The 20,147-nt window shown below is 41.2% G+C and overlaps 1 protein-coding gene across 1 annotated transcript in view; it reads left to right on the plus strand.

Moving 5' to 3' along the window:
- Positions 1-20,147, plus strand: part of LOC144092723 (transformation/transcription domain-associated protein) — a 79,524-nt gene that overhangs the window by 13,129 nt on the left and 46,248 nt on the right. The window contains exons 22-40 of the mRNA XM_077625771.1: positions 1,015-1,166; positions 2,612-2,811; positions 3,317-3,534; positions 3,634-3,831; positions 3,927-4,187; positions 4,259-4,420; positions 4,608-4,704; positions 5,685-5,806; positions 8,108-8,278; positions 8,871-8,939; positions 10,616-10,636; positions 10,998-11,117; positions 11,838-11,957; positions 12,058-12,222; positions 12,471-12,652; positions 12,825-13,023; positions 16,996-17,124; positions 18,006-18,272; positions 19,502-19,708. Of these exons, the coding sequence (XP_077481897.1) occupies positions 1,015-1,166; positions 2,612-2,811; positions 3,317-3,534; positions 3,634-3,831; positions 3,927-4,187; positions 4,259-4,420; positions 4,608-4,704; positions 5,685-5,806; positions 8,108-8,278; positions 8,871-8,939; positions 10,616-10,636; positions 10,998-11,117; positions 11,838-11,957; positions 12,058-12,222; positions 12,471-12,652; positions 12,825-13,023; positions 16,996-17,124; positions 18,006-18,272; positions 19,502-19,708 (3,060 nt within the window). The remainder of the gene's footprint in view (positions 1-1,014; positions 1,167-2,611; positions 2,812-3,316; positions 3,535-3,633; positions 3,832-3,926; positions 4,188-4,258; positions 4,421-4,607; positions 4,705-5,684; positions 5,807-8,107; positions 8,279-8,870; positions 8,940-10,615; positions 10,637-10,997; positions 11,118-11,837; positions 11,958-12,057; positions 12,223-12,470; positions 12,653-12,824; positions 13,024-16,995; positions 17,125-18,005; positions 18,273-19,501; positions 19,709-20,147) is intronic.

The following is a 20,147-nucleotide window of genomic DNA, read 5'->3' on the forward strand; positions in this document are numbered from 1 at the left end:
CTGCAGAGCGGAGTGGTCTTGTTCCATCTGAAGTCCAAGATGAGTTCCAGGGTTTTGAGACGTTCAGCGCCAAGTTGTTGAGAGCACACCACCGCTCCCTGAGTCTATGGACTCAACAACGAACAAACAAACACATTGCTAATCAACATATAGTCATGATAAATAAATATTCAATAAATAGGGAATAGTGGTCAACATAATAAATAACTAGTCAACATGGGTAAGTGGTCTAGAGGGGCTAGCAATAAGTCTTGATTAGGTGCAGAACTCGAGTTTAGTACGGTGACAGCTTTTGGGAAGAAACTGTCCTTGATGGTGTTTGTCTTGGTTGTTATGGTTATTGAGATCGGCATTCCGTACGATGAAGTGTTTGCCTCATGAAAGCAACACAGATAATCAATATCTAGTCATGATAAAGAAATAATCAATCAATAGTAATAGATAAATAAGTGGTCAACATAATAAATAAGTAGTATAAGGAGTAGTCAACATGGGTAAGTGGTCTAGAGGGGCTAGTAATAAGTCTTGATTAGGTGCAGAACTCAAGTTTAGTATGGTGACATCTTGTGTCCTTGATTGTGTTTGTCTTGGCTGTTATGGCTATTGAGATCCGGATTCCGTACGATGAAGTGTTTGCCTCATGAAAGCAAACAGATAATCAATATATAGTCATGATAAAGAAAGAATCAATCAATAGTAATAGATAAATAAGTGGTCAACATAATAAATAAGTAGTATAAGGAGTAGTCAACCTGGATAAGTGGTCTAGAGGGGCTAGTAATAAGTCTTGATTAGGTGCAGAACTCGAGTTTAGTATGGTGACTGCTTGTGTCCTTGATTGTGTTTGTCTTGGCTGTTATGGCTATTGAGATCCGGATTCCGTACGATGAAGTGTTTGCCTCATGAAAGCAAACAGATAATCAATATATAGTCATGATAAAGAAAGAATCAATCAATAGTAATAGATAAATAAGTGGTTAGTCAACATAGACCATGTGCTGTCTTCCACTCTAGGCAATCGAGACGGCCCTCGACTGCCTGAAGAGCGCCAACACCGAGCCTTACTACAGACGGCAGGCGTGGGAAGTCATCAGGTGCTTCCTGGTGGCCATGACCAGCCTGGATGATAACAAACACGCTCTGTACCAGCTGCTTTCTCACCCCAAGTAAGCCAACCCTCGTTAGGCAAACTCGGAAGCCGGGTGCCACCGTTTTGCACGTCTTGGCCTTCGTTCGAGAGCTTTTCTTGTGGGATGGGTTAGTCACATTACCGGCATTGATCCCGGGCACCGGGCTAATTGACTTTCTTCTGTCTGTTTACGCTGCACCCGAGCCCTTTCGCTCTCTTTTCATTACGCTTGCACGGAAAAGACGAGCGTGCCCGTGTCCACGCTTCTGTCCGGGTAATGAAGTGTGTCAGTTATGATCAGGGGGCCCCCGCGACCACTCGTGAGGCATCTTGATTCCAAATGTGCTGTTTTTCCTTCCTGGGTTGATGCTCTCCTCGCCCTTTCCCTTCTTGATTAGGTGACTTTAAATCGAGCCTCGGGGAGAACGCGTCCGGCGATGGAAAAAGGTCAATTGATGTGGCATTCTTGACAGCCACACCAGTTTCCCGCCTGCCCAAATCCCTCTTGGTTTTTGTCACAGTCTTGTTACTTCGCCACCTCCCACTCCCGTTCGGTTTCAACCCAAATAGCAGCCTTTTAAATGGCGCTAATTAAATTAGCCCATCTATTAGCTCTACCTCCGTCACTTGGCATTATAAAGCTCGGGCGCGGCGAAAACAGCGGCTCGATAACACGCTGCCACAGTTGCCTTCAGCTGTTGTAAATATCCAATATAGAGGGGGATGCAAGGGAGCTGGAGAAGGGCGACCACCCACCTCAAAATGGAAGACAACCTATTTTCTCTCAGATACGACGTATTTGTCGTTAAAAAAAATGATGACTGAATCGAGGGTATGGCTTATATGCGCACAAATTAGACTTGACATGCACAAAACTGCAGGGTGACAGACAAAACGCCACAACGCAAGACAATGCGGCCGGTCATTTATTTCAAAATAGAGAAAATATAAACAGATAAAACTCTTCACAAAATTTCTTTTGACGTCTATCGATAAATTTCAAGAAAAAAACAAAACCAAATCTTGCATGAAATGCAATCTTATCATCTTATCTAGGGATGACAAACTAGGGTGCTATGGACACACTTCCTGATTGTACTGCTCATATGACTTCCTTTTTGAATTTGTCTACGTCCAGGCAACAGTCTTTAAGAATTTGCAATCCAGCAGACGATCTTTTCGGTTCATACAGTATCTCAGAAACAGCATGTGTGATGATTTTTCTTAAAATTTTCCCTTCAAAGTAACACATCCCTATTAAAACCATAAATATGGAGGTGAAAATTGTGAATCAGGGGGCATCTTATACCAGAAAAATTGTAAAATACAATGATTTTAAGGCAATTTCAAGGGTGCGGCTTATACGCGGGTACGGCTAATACGCGAGAAAATACGGTACCAGCACATTCAGATTTAATCACATGGCAGTTTTCAGTTTTTTCCCTTAGATATTTGCTAATTCTTTGTTTTTATTCCTCCTAGCTTCACCGAGAAATGGATCCCCAACGTTATCATATCGCATCGCTACAAGGCGCAGGACACGCCCGCCCGCCGAACCTTCGAGCAGGCCTTGACCGGGGCCTTCATGTCCGCCGTGATAAAGGACCTGAGGCCCAGCGCGCTCCCGTTCGTAGCCAGCTTGATCCGCCACTACACCATGGTCGCCGTGGCCCAGCAATGCGGTGAGACCCGCCATCATCTAAAGCACATGTGTCAAAGTGGCGGCCCGGGGGCCAAATCTGGCCCGCCGCATCATTTTGTGTGGCCCGGGAAAGTCAATGATGAGTGCCGACTTTCTGTTTTAGGATCAAATTCAAATGAAGACTATAGATGTATATTAAATTTCCTGATTTTCCTCCTTTTAAATCAATAATTGTCATTTTTAATCCATTTTTTCTGTGTTTTTAGTTCAAAAATCATTTTGTAAAATCTAAAAATATTTTTAAAAAAAAGCTAAAATAAACATTGTTTCAGATCTACATAAAACTGAATATTCAGGGATTTTACTCCAGTTCTTTAAATCCATTTAGAAAAACAAATCTAAATATTATATCTAAAATGGTCCGGCCCACATGAAATCGAGTTGACGTTAACGCGGCCTGCGAACCAACCCGAGTCTGACACCCCTGATCTAAAGCGTAGCGGGTCCGATTGCTTATTGGGTTTTTGTGGGTTTCTCTTCCACAGGTCCATTCCTGCTGCCGTGCTACCAGCTCGGCAGTCAACCAAGCACCGGCATGTTCCACAGTGAAGAGAACGGGTCAAAGGGTATGGATCCGCTGGTCCTGATCGATGCCATAGCCATCTGCATGGCCTACGAGGAGAAAGAACTGTGCAAAATCGGCGAGGTGGCCCTGGCGGTCATCTTTGACGTGGCAAGCATCATCCTGGGCTCGAAGGAGAGGGTGAGTCAATGGCTGACTACCTCTGGCGTGAAATTCAATGACACTCATTCAATCTTTGCGCATGGGCAAGATAATTTTGCATTTTTCTTCCATCTCCAGGCGTGCCAGCTTCCCTTGTTCTCCTACATCGTGGAGCGTTTGTGTGCTTGCTGCTACGAGCAGGCTTGGTACGCCAAGCTGGGTGGCGTGGTGTCCATCAAGTTCCTCATGGAGCGCTTACCTCTTATCTGGGTTCTACAAAACCAGTTGACCTTTCTCAAGGCCCTGTTGTTTGTTATGATGGACCTCACAGGAGAGGTGAGCTCCCATCATCCCTTGCGAAATGATTGCAATGGTGTTCAGACCCTCTTTAGCTAGATTTTGTGACTCGGCCTGTTTTTTTCTCGTCCCAGGTTTCAAACGGAGCCGTAGCAATGGCCAAGACCACCCTAGAGCAGTTGTTGGTCCGCTGTGCCACGCCACTGAAGGATGAAGAAAAAACCGAAGAACTCCTGACCGCCCAAGACAAATCTTTCCACTTGGTGACGCATGACCTGGTTCGAGAGGTCACCTCCCCCAACTCTACGGTCAGGAAGCAGGCCATGCACTCCCTGCAGGTGCTGGCCCAGGTCACCGGAAAAAGTGTCACTGTCATAATGGAGCCACACAAAGAGGTAAATAAAGAACTGGATGTTGTTTATCAGCTCTGCCAAGAAATCAAACCATCACTGCTGTTTCTCATCAGGTTTTGCAAGATATGGTCCCACCCAAGAAACATCTTCTGCGCCACCAACCCGCCAATGCCCAGATTGGCCTGATGGAAGGCAACACGTTCTGCACCACGCTGCAGCCCCGCCTCTTCACGATGGACCTGAATGTCATGGAGCACAAGGTCTTTTATACCGAGGTATGCGATTCAGCCTAAAAAAATACATTTGGAGCCCAAAAAATTAGCCTTTAAGGTCGCATCTCACTTGACATGAAGTTGCCTAGCTTCAGTATTTCAACTGAGAAAGAACAAAGTGCAGAATTAGAGACGTAGGAGACCATTTTGGACCGAGCGGTGACAGTCTGACCTTTCGTTCTCCATCCAGTTGCTGAACTTGTGCGAAGCGGACGACGCCGCACTTATGAAGCTGCCGTGTTACAAGAGTCTGCCCTCTCTGGTGCCTCTGCGCATTGCCGCTCTCAGTGAGTAATGTCGTCTTAAACAGGCCCTTCATAGAAGTCGAGTCCATTACTTTCAACTAGACATGTTTTTGCATGCAAGTCCGCGTCAGATCATTTTGAAAATATGCCTCTTGAGGAGGCAAAACTAGCACATGCAAATGTCTTTTATTTCCTCCAATTTGTACATCGCTATTGGAACTTTAGACTCATACAAAAGGGTGATTTTCGACTAAGTAACAACAAAATAAATATTGCAAATCCCATTTGTACACATCACTTGTACAGCCACAATATAAGATTTCAAGCAAATTGTTTAAAGAATATATTTTGATAAATACATTTATACAGTGAAGAATATATTTTGATAAATAAATTTATACAGTGAAGAATATATTTTGATAAATAAATTTATACAATGGATAAAGTTGTTCACGCAATGTGATGAATTGAGCTATAAAGAATATATTTTGATAAATAAATTTATACAGTGAAGAATATATTTTGATCAAAAATTTATACATACAGTGAAGAATATATTTTGATAAATAAATTTATACAGTGAATAAAGTTGTTCACGCAATGTGATAAATTGAGCTATTTTTTTTTTACTTTGACGTTACATGCTTTAGTAATAGATTGTATTTTTTGGACTATGAGTTGCACCTTGCCAAAGAAGTTAAAAAAAGAGAAACATGATTCACACAAAAGTATTAGTTGCACTTGCACAGAAACCGAGAACAAAGTAACAATAACAACAACAGGCTAAATAGGCACCTGTTCAAATAACAGTTTTTCAGATAACTAAAAAAAACAACATAACAGCCTGTCAAAGCTCAGAGAAAAAAAATAATCAAAGGTTGCGCTTGAGTATTAGCAACCCCAACAACAACCTTTGAAAAAGTGCGACTTATAGTCTGGAACATACGATAAATAACCCTTAGAAGCCTGTTATTTGTCAAAACACGGTAAGAATTTGTTGCATTTTTATGCTGCCTTGTCAGACGCTCTAGCGGCCTGCAACTACTTGCCACAGTCCAGAGAGAAAATCATTGCCGCTCTGTTCAAAGCCCTCAACTCCACCAATAGTGAGCTTCAGGAAGCAGGAGAGGCATGCATGAGGAAGGTGAGTGACTTTCATCTATTTCAAGGGTGTCAGACTTGGGTTGGTTCGCGGGCCGCATTAATGTCAACTCGATTTTATGTGGGCCGGACCATTTTAGATATAATATTTAGATTTTTTTTTATTATAAATGGATTAAAAGAACTGGATTAAAAGCCCTGAATATTCAGTTTTTATAGATCTAAAACAATGTTTATTTTAGCTTTTTTAAAATATATTTTTAGATTTTACAAAACGATTTTTGAACTAAAAACACAGAAAAATGGATTAAAAAAAATGACAATTATTGATTTAAAAGGGGGAAAATCAGGAAATGTAATATATATCTATACTCTTCATTTTAATTTGATCCTAAAACAGAAAGTCGGCACTCATGATTTACTTTCTCGGCCGCACAAAATGACGCGGCGGGCCAGATTTGGCCCCCGGGCCGCCACTTTGACACCTGTGATCTATTTATTTATTTTTCTATCTCCCTCAGCCTCATTTGTCAGAAACCCATCGGACATATTTTTGTCTCTACCGAAAAACCTTGAATCCCTCACACATAATAATGCTCAAAACTCTTATTCCAACTTTGCCCTCGAGCTCTTACCTCCTGTTTTTTTTAAAACCGGTACTTTTAAGAAACTTACCTTTCCCTCCATATTAACGATTCTTTTCGGCCTCCCGGTTCATTGGCTCGCGTCTTTTTCCGTCGCAGGGATCATTCATTAATCCATCGGAACTTTTCCGTGATTTATCAGACTTGGTGGCCTTATTTATCAAATCAGCCACGGCGCCAAGACCCCAATCAATTCACCCTGGATGCTCTTTGTCCCCCTTTCTCCTTCAATTTCCGTGTCCTTCATTTTCTTTTTTTGCCGCCATCACTCTTTATTGTGTGGTAGACACCTCCCCCCCCGCCACCCTTTCTTTCATCTCTGCCCTGATAACACTAATGAGCATTGCCGTGGCCCGATCAATAGAGGATGGGATGTTTGTTCTCTCCACTGTGGGGGAAAAAGAATGTGCATCTTTTCCCGGGGGCACGTGTCCGTAACGCTGTCGTCGTCTCATTTCCCTTTTGTCCATCAACGGATAAATGGAGTATTCAGTTGGGAGTTGACAGGGTTTGATAACCTGACCAAATTAACTCCAATGTTAAGGATTGGGCTGTTACGATGTGTCAAAACGGTGATACATATTGTGATATTTTTATACCCCAAAAGCTTGCCGATATAGGCCAAGATTATCATTTTAAAAAAGGAACTGGTGGATGGCAATTTATATTTTGACACAATGGTCTTATCACACATGACTTACTGCCTAAAAATCTCTAAAACCAATTGAAAGTATTTATAAGCAAGCTCTGAACGAATTGGACAAAAAGCCAAAAACGCACCACCACTGTCAGATATTAAAAAAAGTACAAACACCTGAGCTTTTACTATACTGTTAAATATGCAGATGCCACCTTAGTTTACAAAATCTTCCAACACAAAGCTCCTCCTCCACGGCAATATTTTGTACCCAAAAATTCCAACACATCAACAAGGGCTGGCTCTAGAGGTGACTGTGTAGTTCCCTTCAAAAACAGCGCTAAATTAGCCAAAGCACCTTCATACCTGGATCTCAATACCGATTAGCATACATGAACTCCCGTCTTGGAACCTCTTGGCCAATCATCTTAAAGCCTGGCTGTTAGACCAACAAAATTGCAATCACAACACTGTGTAAAATTATGTGTGTGTCTGGTATGTGTCATTGTTTATCTTAAACCTACACAAGATATATTCATTAATATGTGCTGTCCCTTATTAAATAAATCAAAATTTAAACTCAACATTTTCCACTGGACAGGTGTCTGTTAGCTCATTGACTGGCATTGACGGCGCCGGATGTCTGATCCACTTTTACTGGATTGGGCGTTCAGAACGATCAATGGCCCTGAAACCAGAGCGTTCACTTCCAGCCTAATCGGTTTTGAAGGCCACTTCCTGTTCATTTTATGGCAATTACCGTTCATTGTTGATTCTGAGTCACTTCTTGTTCCGTCTTCCAAAATCAACAAGAAGCGATCTGTCCCAAAATCAACAGCCCAAAAATGAGGAAATCACAAAAACAAATTTTCCTACCAACCTCCCAGTCCAAGTGTATTGAGTTTGATTTATTTAAGAAAGCGACAACACCTATTCGTGAACATATACATGTAAATAATGCAAGATTATTTCCATCTGTTGGGCATGCTGAGCCACCATGTTTTTTGGAGCTCCTCAAATGTGTGGAATTGATAAAAATGTCCGCCTTTGTGTTGTTTTCTAGTTCTTGGAGGGTGCCACCATCGAGGTGGACCAAATCCACACTCACATGCGGCCACTGCTCATGATGTTGGGGGACTACCGCAGCCTCACGTTGAACGTCGTCAACCGTCTGACTTCCGTGACTCGCCTCTTCCCCAACTCTTTCAACGACAAGTTCTGTGATCAAATGATGGTAAGAAACGCTTGCATTATAGTTATGCGGGGCTTTTTTTATTACAACATTAACGGACACCCCCATAATCAGTTCTTGCCGTTCTCTACTTTAGTTTTTTCATCTTTGAAACCAAATTTTGGCCATTTAACGGAATTGACATTGTTCTATGTACCGTAGTTTTGGACTATAAGTCTCACCAGCCAGAAAAAATAAAAATAAAATATGTGCAGGATGAATTTTTGAACAGGCTTTAAAAAAAAAAAAGATCAGAATTCAAGGACAAACGTAGCATAACATAAAATAGCTTAACATAAAAATAGTAAAATGTCTTAACATAACAATTTTTCAGGTAACTTTAGCCTAAAAAAAATCAACATAATGGTCAGAGAGAAAACAAATCGAATATTAGTGGGTGGGCCAGAAAAACGTTTAAAAAAGTTTTACCTAGGTCTTCAATGTCTTGTGTCTGTCTCGCTACTGCAACCAACCTGATTTACAGTCCGGAAAATATGTTCAAAGCATTTTCCTGTCACTGAATGTATCCATTTTTTGTTTATTTATTGAGTAATTCATTATTTTTTAATTAATTATTATTTTTTGGGTCTCTTAGCAACACCTTCGAAAGTGGATGGAGGTGGTGGTGATAACACACAAGGGAGGCCAGCGCAGCGACGGAAGCGTGAGTATAAATGTCCAAATGCAGACACGTACCGCGGCGTTTCCGCCACCGCGACATATTGACGCATCTCTGCTGACATTTCGCGAGAAGCCAGTGTTTAAGTAGTTTGCCGATAACGAGCATCGGCATGCCATCGGTCCAAACCAAACCAAGCTTAAGTCTCACGTCGTCAACATGTCGCGGAGTGGCTCGCTTGTGGCCGTATTACAATCGATGATTAATTAGACGTCAGGCTGCCGATGGTGGTTTTCCTCATTATCCTCCTGACAGATAACCTTGTAAAGGTGAGAACTTTAAGGGGGGAAACGGGTCCCCTCGCTTGTGGAAATGAAACCGTTTCAAGCTTCCATTTCAGGAGACTCCCCCCCGTCTATTAATGCTTGGCATAATGACATGCAAATTAGCCCCTTTCTTCTTTGCCGCCGCCACCCGGCTTCTTGTCTCGTGCCCGTCGACGGCCAGACGGGAAATCGCAGTCGAGCTCGGGTCATGCGGTCAATTAGCCTATCCTGATAAAGACAACAACGGGGGAAGAAGAATGGCGCAAAACCCGGGAGGATAAAAGGGAGGTCGCCCCAATTGACTTTTTGACATGAGACGAGGAAATGCTATCTTCATTTTTTTTTGACCTTCCATCTCCAAACGGGATGCTTTGGTGTCTGGCTCCAAAAGTTTTGCCGAGGTCGTACGCAAAGGTTGTCGCCGGCTCACTACACTTTGCTATTATCGGGCCAACTCGCGTATGGAATTCAAGGCGAGGAATGTCCCCGATTTGAACACGTTTTGGGGGAAGTTGGGTCCAAAATGTTATTTTTAATGGCGTCAAAAAAAAAGACTTGGTGACCCTTATGAGGGTAAGCGGTAAGGAAAATGAATTATATATATTTATATTTGTTGTTGCATTTTTTTTAATTTCGTTAGATTAACTGAATAACTGCCCTTTAAAGAAACTGTTTTAATGGGAGTTAAAATTAAAATACATACAAACATACATAAAATTAAATCCATTTAAAAAACAGTCTTTTTTGTGTGTATTTGACTGGGAAAACTAAAATACATACAAATATATCCATAAAATTAAATCCATTTAAAAAAACTAAGTCTTTTTTTTTAATTGATTTAATTTTATGCATATGTATGTATTTTAGTTTTAACTCCCAGTAAAACACAGTTTCTTTCTAGGGCAGTTATTCAGTTAATATAACAAAATAAAAATATGCAACAACAACAAAAAAAAAAATATATATATATATATATAATTCATTTTCCGTACTGCTTACCCTCACAAGGATCACGAGGGTGCTGGACCCCATCCCAACCACCTCTGGGCAGTAGGCAGAAGACACCCTGTAATGGTTGCCATCCAATTATAAACCACTATATGTACAGTATATTTCAAAAAATATTTCTATATCTATATTTGCACTATTGAAACAAACCTTGCAGGAAAACCAAGGAAAATGTCCAGCATTAACAAAATAGTCAAGGAATCACAACAAATACATCTTATGAGGTGACTAGCTTAACTTAATGTAAATGACATTGTTTAAACAATTTGTATGTGAGATTCGTCAAAATCGGACGCACACCAATACACACACAAACACACACAAACATATATACACACACACACACCACTGTGTTGATTTTGACCATTGTCTCCCATTCTGGTACAGCCTGCATTGGAGGGCTTTGAGGTGAGATTTGACCCAGTATTGCGCCACCTGTGGCTGACGTTTGAAGCGTACTTGAACCCATGTTGTGACCGTGAAGTTTCCCTGTACACGTACTTTGGAATGTGTCCGTGTGTATGTGTTTGTATGCCGACTGTCATGTCAGCTCTTTACATTTTATCGGAAGACGACCGCGCTTCGCCAGACGACAATATTTGTGGTTTTGCCGAAATAAATAGCCGGAATGTCTTTAAAATGGCTTCATTTTCCTGATTAGGACTCATCAGTCATTTTTACTAATGGACACCAATTTGCTGGCGTCTTACTCAACTTGAATTCAATCCCTTTGTCTTATCCTTTTGTTTTTATTGATTTATTTTTCTAGGAAATGAAGATCTGTTCCGCCATCATTAATCTTTTCCACCTGATCCCCGCCGCACCTCAGACGCTCGTCAAACCTCTGTTGGAGGTCGTCATGAAGACGGAACGGGCCATGCTCATCGAAGTAAGACACACTCACAAATTTGGTTTTTACTGCATATATAGAAGACAAAAATCCTGACAATGTTTTTGTAAAATATCAGAATATTTCCTATTTACGTAATGTTATCAGTCAGTCAATAAATGCCAAACAGCCAATGATCCGATAAAACACCTTTAAAAATTGGAGTTAATCATGGATATTTTTTAAGAGTAATTAAACAAACCAACTATTCTTCAGAAATTCATGTAAAAATATGAACTCAAGTACTTTCCAGGATAAATTCCAGGACAAATATTAGAGGATGGGTGGGCGTAATTGTCAAATAACTAGTTTCTAATAAGTGAGACATTCCTATTGCAGATGTATTTCTTCCAATTTTACTCATATCTGAAAACGTTTTTGTAAAATATCAAAATATTTCCGATTTACGTATTGTTCTCAGTCAGTCAATAAATGCCAAATAACCTATTATCCGATAAAACACCTTTAAAAAATGGAGTTAGTCATGGATATTTTCAAGAGTAATTAAATGAAATGCATTAAATGAATTATTAATTAGAAATTCATGTAAAAATATGAACTCAAGTACTTTCCAGGATAATCAATACAATGCAACAAACATTGGAGGACCGGTGAGAAATTCCTATTGGAGTTTGCTGTAATAAAAAAAAATGCTTTATGCAATATTTTTTCCAATTTTATTCATCTTTCATATTTTTTTTAAATTTTGTTAACATCCAGGCTGGCAGTCCATTCAGGGAGCCATTGATAAAATTCCTGACCCGTCACCCTTCGCAAACAGTGGAGCTGTTCATGATGGAGGCGACTCTTAACGACCCCCAGTGGAGCCGCATGTTCATGGTTAGACATATTTCTATACATGTTATATTCCATAACTGAATCCAGGTCTCTCAAATATTCTAGTATAGCTTGACTTATTTTCATGTGTGTTCACGCGCAGAGTTTTTTGAAGCACAAAGATGCCAAGCCCTTACGAGACGTGCTGGCGTCCAACCCCAACCGCTTCGTCACGTTGCTGGTTCCCGCCGGGACCGCGGCCACCGTCCGACCCGGATCTCCCTCCACGGCCACCGCTCGATTGGATCTCCAGTTTCAAGCCATTAAAGTATGTATTTTCTACTTAGCTTTCACCGCTACCCAAAATTAGCCAAATATACCGTATTTTCCGGACCATGAGTACCACTTTTTAAATACTTTTTACAGTGTGTTTTTGTTTTGTTGTTGTTTTTTTAGACCATAGTTATAAAAAAAAATGCTCCTATTACTTTAACTTCCCTATTTTACCATTACCGTATTTTCCGCACTATGAGGCGCAACTCACAAGCATATCTTCCCTTTCCCGCGTCTATTTAGATCATCAGCATCATCGTGAAGAATGACGAAGGCTGGCTAGCGGGCCAGCATTCGCTGGTCAATCAACTCCGGCGAGTGTGGGTCAGCGAGGCCTTCCAAGAGAGACATCGCAAAGACAACATGGCGGCCACCAACTGGAAGGAGCCTAAGCTGCTAGCTTACTGTCTACTGAGCTACTGCAAGTATGTAGATTCCATTTTTTAATCAATTGCCTCATTAGGCAAACGGGTGGGCAACTGTTTTTAGTTTTCAAAACACGACAGATGGGTCGTATAAATGATAAATGTATACCATGTATAATAGAACTCCATTTATAATGTGAAAAAAAATAACACAGTGCCTCCCCACCAAAAGGCGCAACTACTCGGAGATCGAGCTGCTGTTCCAGTTGCTGCGGGCCTTCACGGGTCGCTTCTTGTGCAACATGACTTTCCTGAAGGAATACATGGAGGAGGAAATTCCCAGGAACTACTCCATCGTCCAGAAGAGAGCCCTCTTTTTCCGCTTTGTCGAGTTCAATGACCCGCACTTCAATGACGAGCTCAAAGCCAAGGTATGTTCAGTTCAATTCGGCGTGAATGTTCGAATGTTCTTCAATGCTTCTGGCATTTCCAGCTATGGGAAATTCCAAATGATTGTGTATGCTGACCTATTTAAATAACAAACCCGGACTCCAGTGATGTTTTTAAAAGTGTGTAAAATAATTTGAAGGCCTAGGGGGTTCATGCAAATTGCACTTTTTGGAGATTTTAATTGTTCGACATGGTCATTCCTTGGTAAAAAAAAATTGGGAAAAGGTAAGATTGAATTGAATGCTTTTATAAGCATAATGAGATTTAAAGCTTTCACCATTGGTGCACAAATAACAATAACAAACAGCCAAATACATCATCAGTAAATAAGAAATAAATAAGTAGTCCAAGTGAGATCTGCAGAGCGGAGCGGTCTTGTTCCGTCTGAAGTCCAGGATGAGTTCTATGGTTTTGGTGACGTTCAGCGCCAAGTTGTAGAGAGCTTACCACGGCTCGCTGAGTCTATGGACTCAACAACAAACACACAGAAACATAGATAATCCATATATAGTCATGATAAATAAATAATCAATAAATAGTAATAGATAAATAAGTAGTCAACATAACAAATACATAGTATAATGAGTAGTCAAGCAATAAGTCTTGATTAGGTGCAGAACTCGAGTTTAGTATGGTGACTGCTCTTGGGAAGAAACTTTCCTTGATTGTGTTTGTTTTGGCTGTTATGGCCATTGAGCTCCGGATTCAGTGTTGGCCTCATGTAAGTAAAATCTAGGTACACTTGGCCAAAGTAGGGAGGCAAACTTTTGCGTCAGGGAACAGCTACATTCGTGGCTAAAGTAGTTCGGTTTCTTTTCCACTAATCTGTGGTGTGGATTAGCCTTTATATTTGCATGTGGAGGAGTGGATGTCGTATGTGCTGTTGTCAATGGTCAAAACAACGATGGCGCGTGGGACATCTGCTATTGTAACGATTGCAATATCATTCCAATGACGTGTTGGATGTAAAATCCACTTTTGGTGCAGTGTCATAAAGCATATGCATGAATACAGTATTTGACTTGGAGACACAAAGGAAACAAGCACGCCGAATAAAAGAAAATGAATCATTTTTCATGCACAGACGGAACGCCGTCTGCTCCTCTTACAGTTAATTTGTTTTTGCCATGTAGACCATAAAGACTTTTTTGGAAATCCCAAATTCGAGCTACATAACTCATGCAGACGCGCAAACAAAAGCCAACGTGAAGTTGATGAAGCACGCCGCTCGTTTCACACTACACTGCAGTTGGGTTTTGTTACTAAACAGGCCGCCACGCAAGAGTTGTTTGAACTGCAGCCATATTATCGTCTCCCTTGCCACTCTTTACGGTGATTATGATTGCTTCACTGCGTTGTTTTCATACTTTATAATCTGAGCGGCGGAGTTTCACGCTACAGTGACGTGAACGGCCGACATCTTCGTCTGGTTTTGTCTTTGACCAGTAAAAATGCATTTGTGTTTGGCACTAGCTGGGATATTTCTCCAAATTTTCATCGTTTGCAGCCGTGTCATATCACGTTTTATTCGAAGCTATCGAGATTCACCAATCGAGGAGTTGTTGTTCTTCATGTGGAAACTCACTATCAAGTCGTATTTCTTCGTTGTTCGAGAATTGATACTCTTGAAATTTGTGAGCCAAACAGAAGGGGGCAGTATGAATGGATTCTTGGAATCATTTATAAAATATTTTTGTATCAGGGTTGATTGATTAATTGCGGTATTAGTTTTACCTGTAGGTTATGATCTCATAGCTGTCAAGCCAATTGCTCCCCTTATTAATGATTGCAATTCCCCCTTTTAAGCGATAAAAAATGTACAAATGCAACAAAGCACATATCAACTAACAAAGGGCGCACTTAAAAGTCTAAAGTTTTCTCCAAAGTGGACGGGGTGACCAATCAGTGTGCACTAAATTCAAGATTCTGCTGTATGACACTGACAGCTTGACTGTGTGGGTAGTGGGTACTTGCTTGCCCACGCACTATATTTATATAGTGAAAAGGGTTTTAATGCATTCAATGCTTTAAGCATGACAACATTAGCAATTGACGATGACGTTTTTACAAAAAACGTACTCTAAAAAACTCTGTCCAAAAGTTGTTATTCAGCATACAAAATTTGAAATGATAAAAAAATAACGTATAAAATACGGTAAAACGTAAAAGTTGACAGGTACGTGACCTAGCCATTCCTGCACACTCATGCTTGTTTTTTACAGCAACTGTATAGGGCAAGGGTGTCAGACTCGGGTTAACGTCAACTCGAGTTCACGTGGGCCGGACCATTTTAGATATAATATTTAGATTTTTTTTAATAAATGGATTAAAAGAACTGGATTAAAAGCAACATTAAAAACAATGTTTGAGTTTTTTTTCTTAGTAAGGGAAATTTTATTTCTATATATAGTTTATCATTTCAAAAGGAAAACAAAAAAATTCTTTAATTATTTTCCATATTAAAGTGGAAAACAGAAAATAATTTTTAGATATTACAAAATAATTTTTGAACTAAAAACACAGAAAAAATGGATTAAAAATGAAATTATTGATTTAAAAGGGGGAAAATCAGGAAATTTAATATATATCTATACTCTTCATTTGAATTTGATCCTAAAACAGAAAGTCAGCACTCATGATTTACTTTCCCGGGCCACACAAGATGATGCGGCGGGCCAAATTTGGCCCCCGGGCCGCCACTTTGACACCTGTGATCTATTTATTAATTTTTCTATCTCCCACAGCCTCATTTGTCAGAAACCCAGGGTATTAAAAACATTTTCTTATTGTTGGCGGTGTTACCAAATGGTGGCAAAAGTGTGTTTAAACGTGTCTAAGCAGGCATTGTTTAAATGTAGTTCTTACACTTACCAACTCATTTGTTTTTTTTCATACCTGGTACGAACAAAATACATCACACAATCGACACAAGCAAACATTTTTCCTGCGTAAGAAAATGACACCTAACAGATTCAAAATAAGATGAGGGGCTTCATCGATAAAGATCTTCTGTTCGTGGTCTTGTACCCAGACTCGGTGTGGTCGGATCGCTTCATCTAATCACGTCGCAAAGATGACTGTGATCGATGGCCGGGAAGCTGAAAAATGATCAGGCCGGAGAACTGACGCGGCCTCCGCATTTTCATTCCGGTTCGCCCGTCTCCGTTCGAATCCATCAGATTTGCCTTTACGCCGTACGAGTAATGACCCAAAGAAGGAGAGCGTGCCAGATCGTTCTTCACCTCCTAATGATGGATTGAATCGGCGGGATCATTAACAGATAGCAGCTTCTTTAATAAATGCTGTTGTTAGCCGGCGAGATCTTCATTTTCGACTTTCAACAAGCCGGGTGCTTATTTTGCCGTCCGATTCCACCGCCAATTTCTCTCTTAATCAAACGTCACCAACTGAAAATGCCGATTTCAGTCCATTTACGAGAATTCGTTGGAATTCATGCCATGATTTTTGTGTGAAACGGCTAACCGAAATAAACAGACGTAACCCGTGAGGGCTTATCACACCGTTTATTTTTACAATGCCAAGTGTTGTGAAGCGCTAATTTCCATTGCAGTATTTAATGAAGAGAACATCTAGAGTGCTTTGCTGTCACTTTTTAATTTATTTATTTTTTTAATGCCATGTCTTTGATTACTCTTGTTATTGGTCATAATCGCCTCACACATCTGTCTGTGTCCCACGTACTTTATTTCCCCAGCTAATTAATGATGTTATCCTACTCTGTAAAATCCTTTCAATTAGTACAAGTGAGTCCCAGGGCTGAAATTGCACCCAAGTTTTTCCACCATGTCGTTTTTGACAACCGTTCCCGCGGTAACGCGCGCGCCTCGGTTTGAACGATTAGTTCTGCCCGGCTTCTCGGGAATGTGAGCAGTAAAATCAAATATTATGGGCCGTGAGTATCGCCGCTAATTTATTTGCTCTCCTCACCGAAGGTGCTGCAGCACATTTTGAATCCGGCGTTCCTCTACAGTTTCGAGAAGGGGGAAGGCGAACAGCTGCTCGGCCCACCCAATCCCGAAGGAGACAATCCAGAAAGCATTACCAGCGTCTTCATCACAAAGGTGCCTCCAGATGCGTTTATTTGACCTTTGCCCACCTGGGATAACTTACCGTATTTTCTCGCATATACGCCGTATTTGTCGCGGAAAAATATGATGACTGAATTCAGGTGTGTGGGGTCGGTTGGTCGCCAATCGATTGGTCGCCAATCGATTGGTCGCCAATCGATTGGTCGCCAATCGATTGGTCGCCGGTCGATTGGTCGCCGTCTTTTGGTCGTCCCGACCGTGACAACGGGCGACCAAAAGACCGGCGACCAAAAGACCAGCGACAAAACAAGGTAAAACAACATGGTCTACGCATCAATAAAAGCCAACAATGGCCATGAGCAGTTTCACTGAGCCGACGTGTGAGTCTATTCAAGAGTTTGTATGTACATGCGTTGTCCCTTTAAGAAGCTATATCAGTCAGTCAGGGTCTTAACAAGTTCTCCAACAAAAAACAATAAAAGTCTGGGAAATTTGGAGCTTTTCTTTAGCCTAATAATTACTAGGGCATTAAGTATGACTAAATAGTAATTTGCAGTTTGTATTTAGGGAATTTAAGCAATGATTTAAATGGTAATTATCAATAACCTTCCGGGCGACCAAAAGACCGGCGACCAATCGACCGTGTTCAATTGTAATGGATTGGATGCCTACAACTGTCAATGGTAGTGAACAAAAAATGCATATACAGTCCAAAATCAGGTGATTCGGACTCGACCGTTTGAATTTTCTATCACCTGACACACCCTGAAAGTTGTTTTATAACACATTTGTCTTTGGTTAAAAGGAAATTCAAGTTTATAGCTATCCCCATTAAAGGGAGACGGTCATTATTTTGAACTAATCCCACTCGGAGTATCAATGTCTTGCACTAAACAATGGCATCCGTCTTTAAGGTTCTGGATCCCGAGAAGCAGGCCGACTTGCTGGATTCCTTGCGAATCTGCCTGCTCCAGTTCTCCACTCTGCTGGTGGAGCACGCTCCCCACCACATCCACGACAACAACAAATCCCGCAACAGCAAGCTGCGCCGCCTCATGACCTTCGCTTGGCCGTGCTTATTGCCTAAAGCCTGTGTGGACCCCGCCTGTAAATACAGCGGGCATCTACTTTTGGCGCACATCATTGCAAAGTTTGCCATCCACAAGAAGATTGTTCTTCAGGTAATTATGGGGAGAAATGAGGTGTAAAATGGCCTTTCTTTGTTCAGTCAATGCGAATATTGAGCATTGGATTAATGTCAGTGTTATTTAGTAACTTTACCCAACATCTGAACAGAAGTTGAATATGCAGTAATACCTCATTTATCACGGTTAATAGGCTCCAAGACCTAACCGAGATGTAGGGACGCTGTTTTTTATGACGTAAGATACGAGAAACTTTTTGCACGGCAACGCGCTCGTAACATAACATAAACCAATTTAAATGAAGTTGGATTACGATGCAGACACACTCAAAAATAAATGTAATCTAACCTTACACTCAACTAAAGTGTAACACTAAACAATGGCATCCGTCTTTAAGGTTCTGGATCCTATATAATTACTTATTTGTAATTTTGTTTTAAATTTCGATACCTTACTTCTCCCGGGTTGGCGATATTGGCCCCGCCTCCACCCTGACTTTCAGATGCAACCTATCGAGGGTTGTTTGCTTTTGTCTTCCCTTCAAAATATTCCCAAAATGATGCACACAAATGTCCTCACAATACGATAATGCACGACCACTTGCCAACGAGAAGTAGTGTATACTCCTCTCGTATTAGCGAACAGGCTCCGCCATTCGCACTGACTAATGGGAAAAAAACATTGAAAAAATGCAACGCTGTCTGCTTGTATATCAAAATTTGTCTCGTATCTCAAGATAAATATTTGCTCGAAATTTTACTCGTATCTCAAATTTCTCATATGCCAAGGTATTACTGTATATCAAGGGTGTCAGACTCTGGTTGGTTCGTGGGCCGCTTTAACGTCAAATTGATTTCACGTGGGCCGGACCATTTTGGATATAATATTTAGATTTTTTTTTTAATAAACGGATTAAAAGAACTGGATTAAGAGCCCTGAATATTAATTTTTTATTGATCTAAAACAATGTTTATTCTAGCTTTCTTTGTATATTTTTAGATTTTACCAAATGATTTTTGAACTAAAAACACAGAAAAAATTGATAAAAAAATGAAAATGATTGATTTAAAAGGGGGAAAATCAGGAAATGTAATATACATCTATACTCTTCATTTTAATTTGATCCTAAAACAGAAAGTGCAAAGTGGGCGCTCATGATTTACTTTCCAAAGCCACACAAAATGATGCGGCGGGCCAGATTTGGCCCCCGGGCCGCCACTTTGACACATGTGCTGTATATGATATTATTCGTAATTTGGTTCTAGGTCTTTCACAGCCTCCTGAAGGCCCACACCATGGAGGCCCGAGCCATTGTCCGGCAGGCCATGGCCATCCTCACCCCGGCGGTTCCGGCCCGCATGGAGGACGGTCAGCAAATGCTGACACACTGGACGCGCAAAATCATCGTGGAGGAGGGCCACACCGTACCACAGCTGGTCCACATCCTGCACCTCATCGTGCAGCACTTCCGGGTAAGTCAATGCCAAAGGAAACCCATGAAATCACCCCAGCGGAGGATCACCGACCCGCGTTTCCGCCGCTCTTAAACATCGATGAAGACTTTACCCACGCTCCCGCTTTCGCCAGTCCAAGGGAAGACTTTCGAGCGTCGTTTTCCTCCCATTTGGCTTCCGTCGAGCTGACAGGTTACTCTCATCGGGCCAGACGGCCAATCTAATGTAATCACATAAGCATAATTGCACTGGGCGAGATGACGACAGGCAGATGAGAGACTTTTGAACGTGTCTACGCGTGTGCGTATCCGTGTACACGGGTTCACGTGATGGACGGGGCTTAGCCTCTCTGTCATTAAGGGGCGTCGAAGTCCTGCTCCATCGACTATGATTAGCCTCAAAGTGAGAAGCTTTAATATTCTTTGGAGCAGCAGCAGCAGCCTTCTGATAGACATCT

The sequence above is a fragment of the Stigmatopora argus genome, chromosome 18, assembly GCF_051989625.1.
Source record: "Stigmatopora argus isolate UIUO_Sarg chromosome 18, RoL_Sarg_1.0, whole genome shotgun sequence".
In the NCBI taxonomy this organism is placed as follows: Eukaryota; Metazoa; Chordata; class Actinopteri; order Syngnathiformes; family Syngnathidae; genus Stigmatopora; species Stigmatopora argus.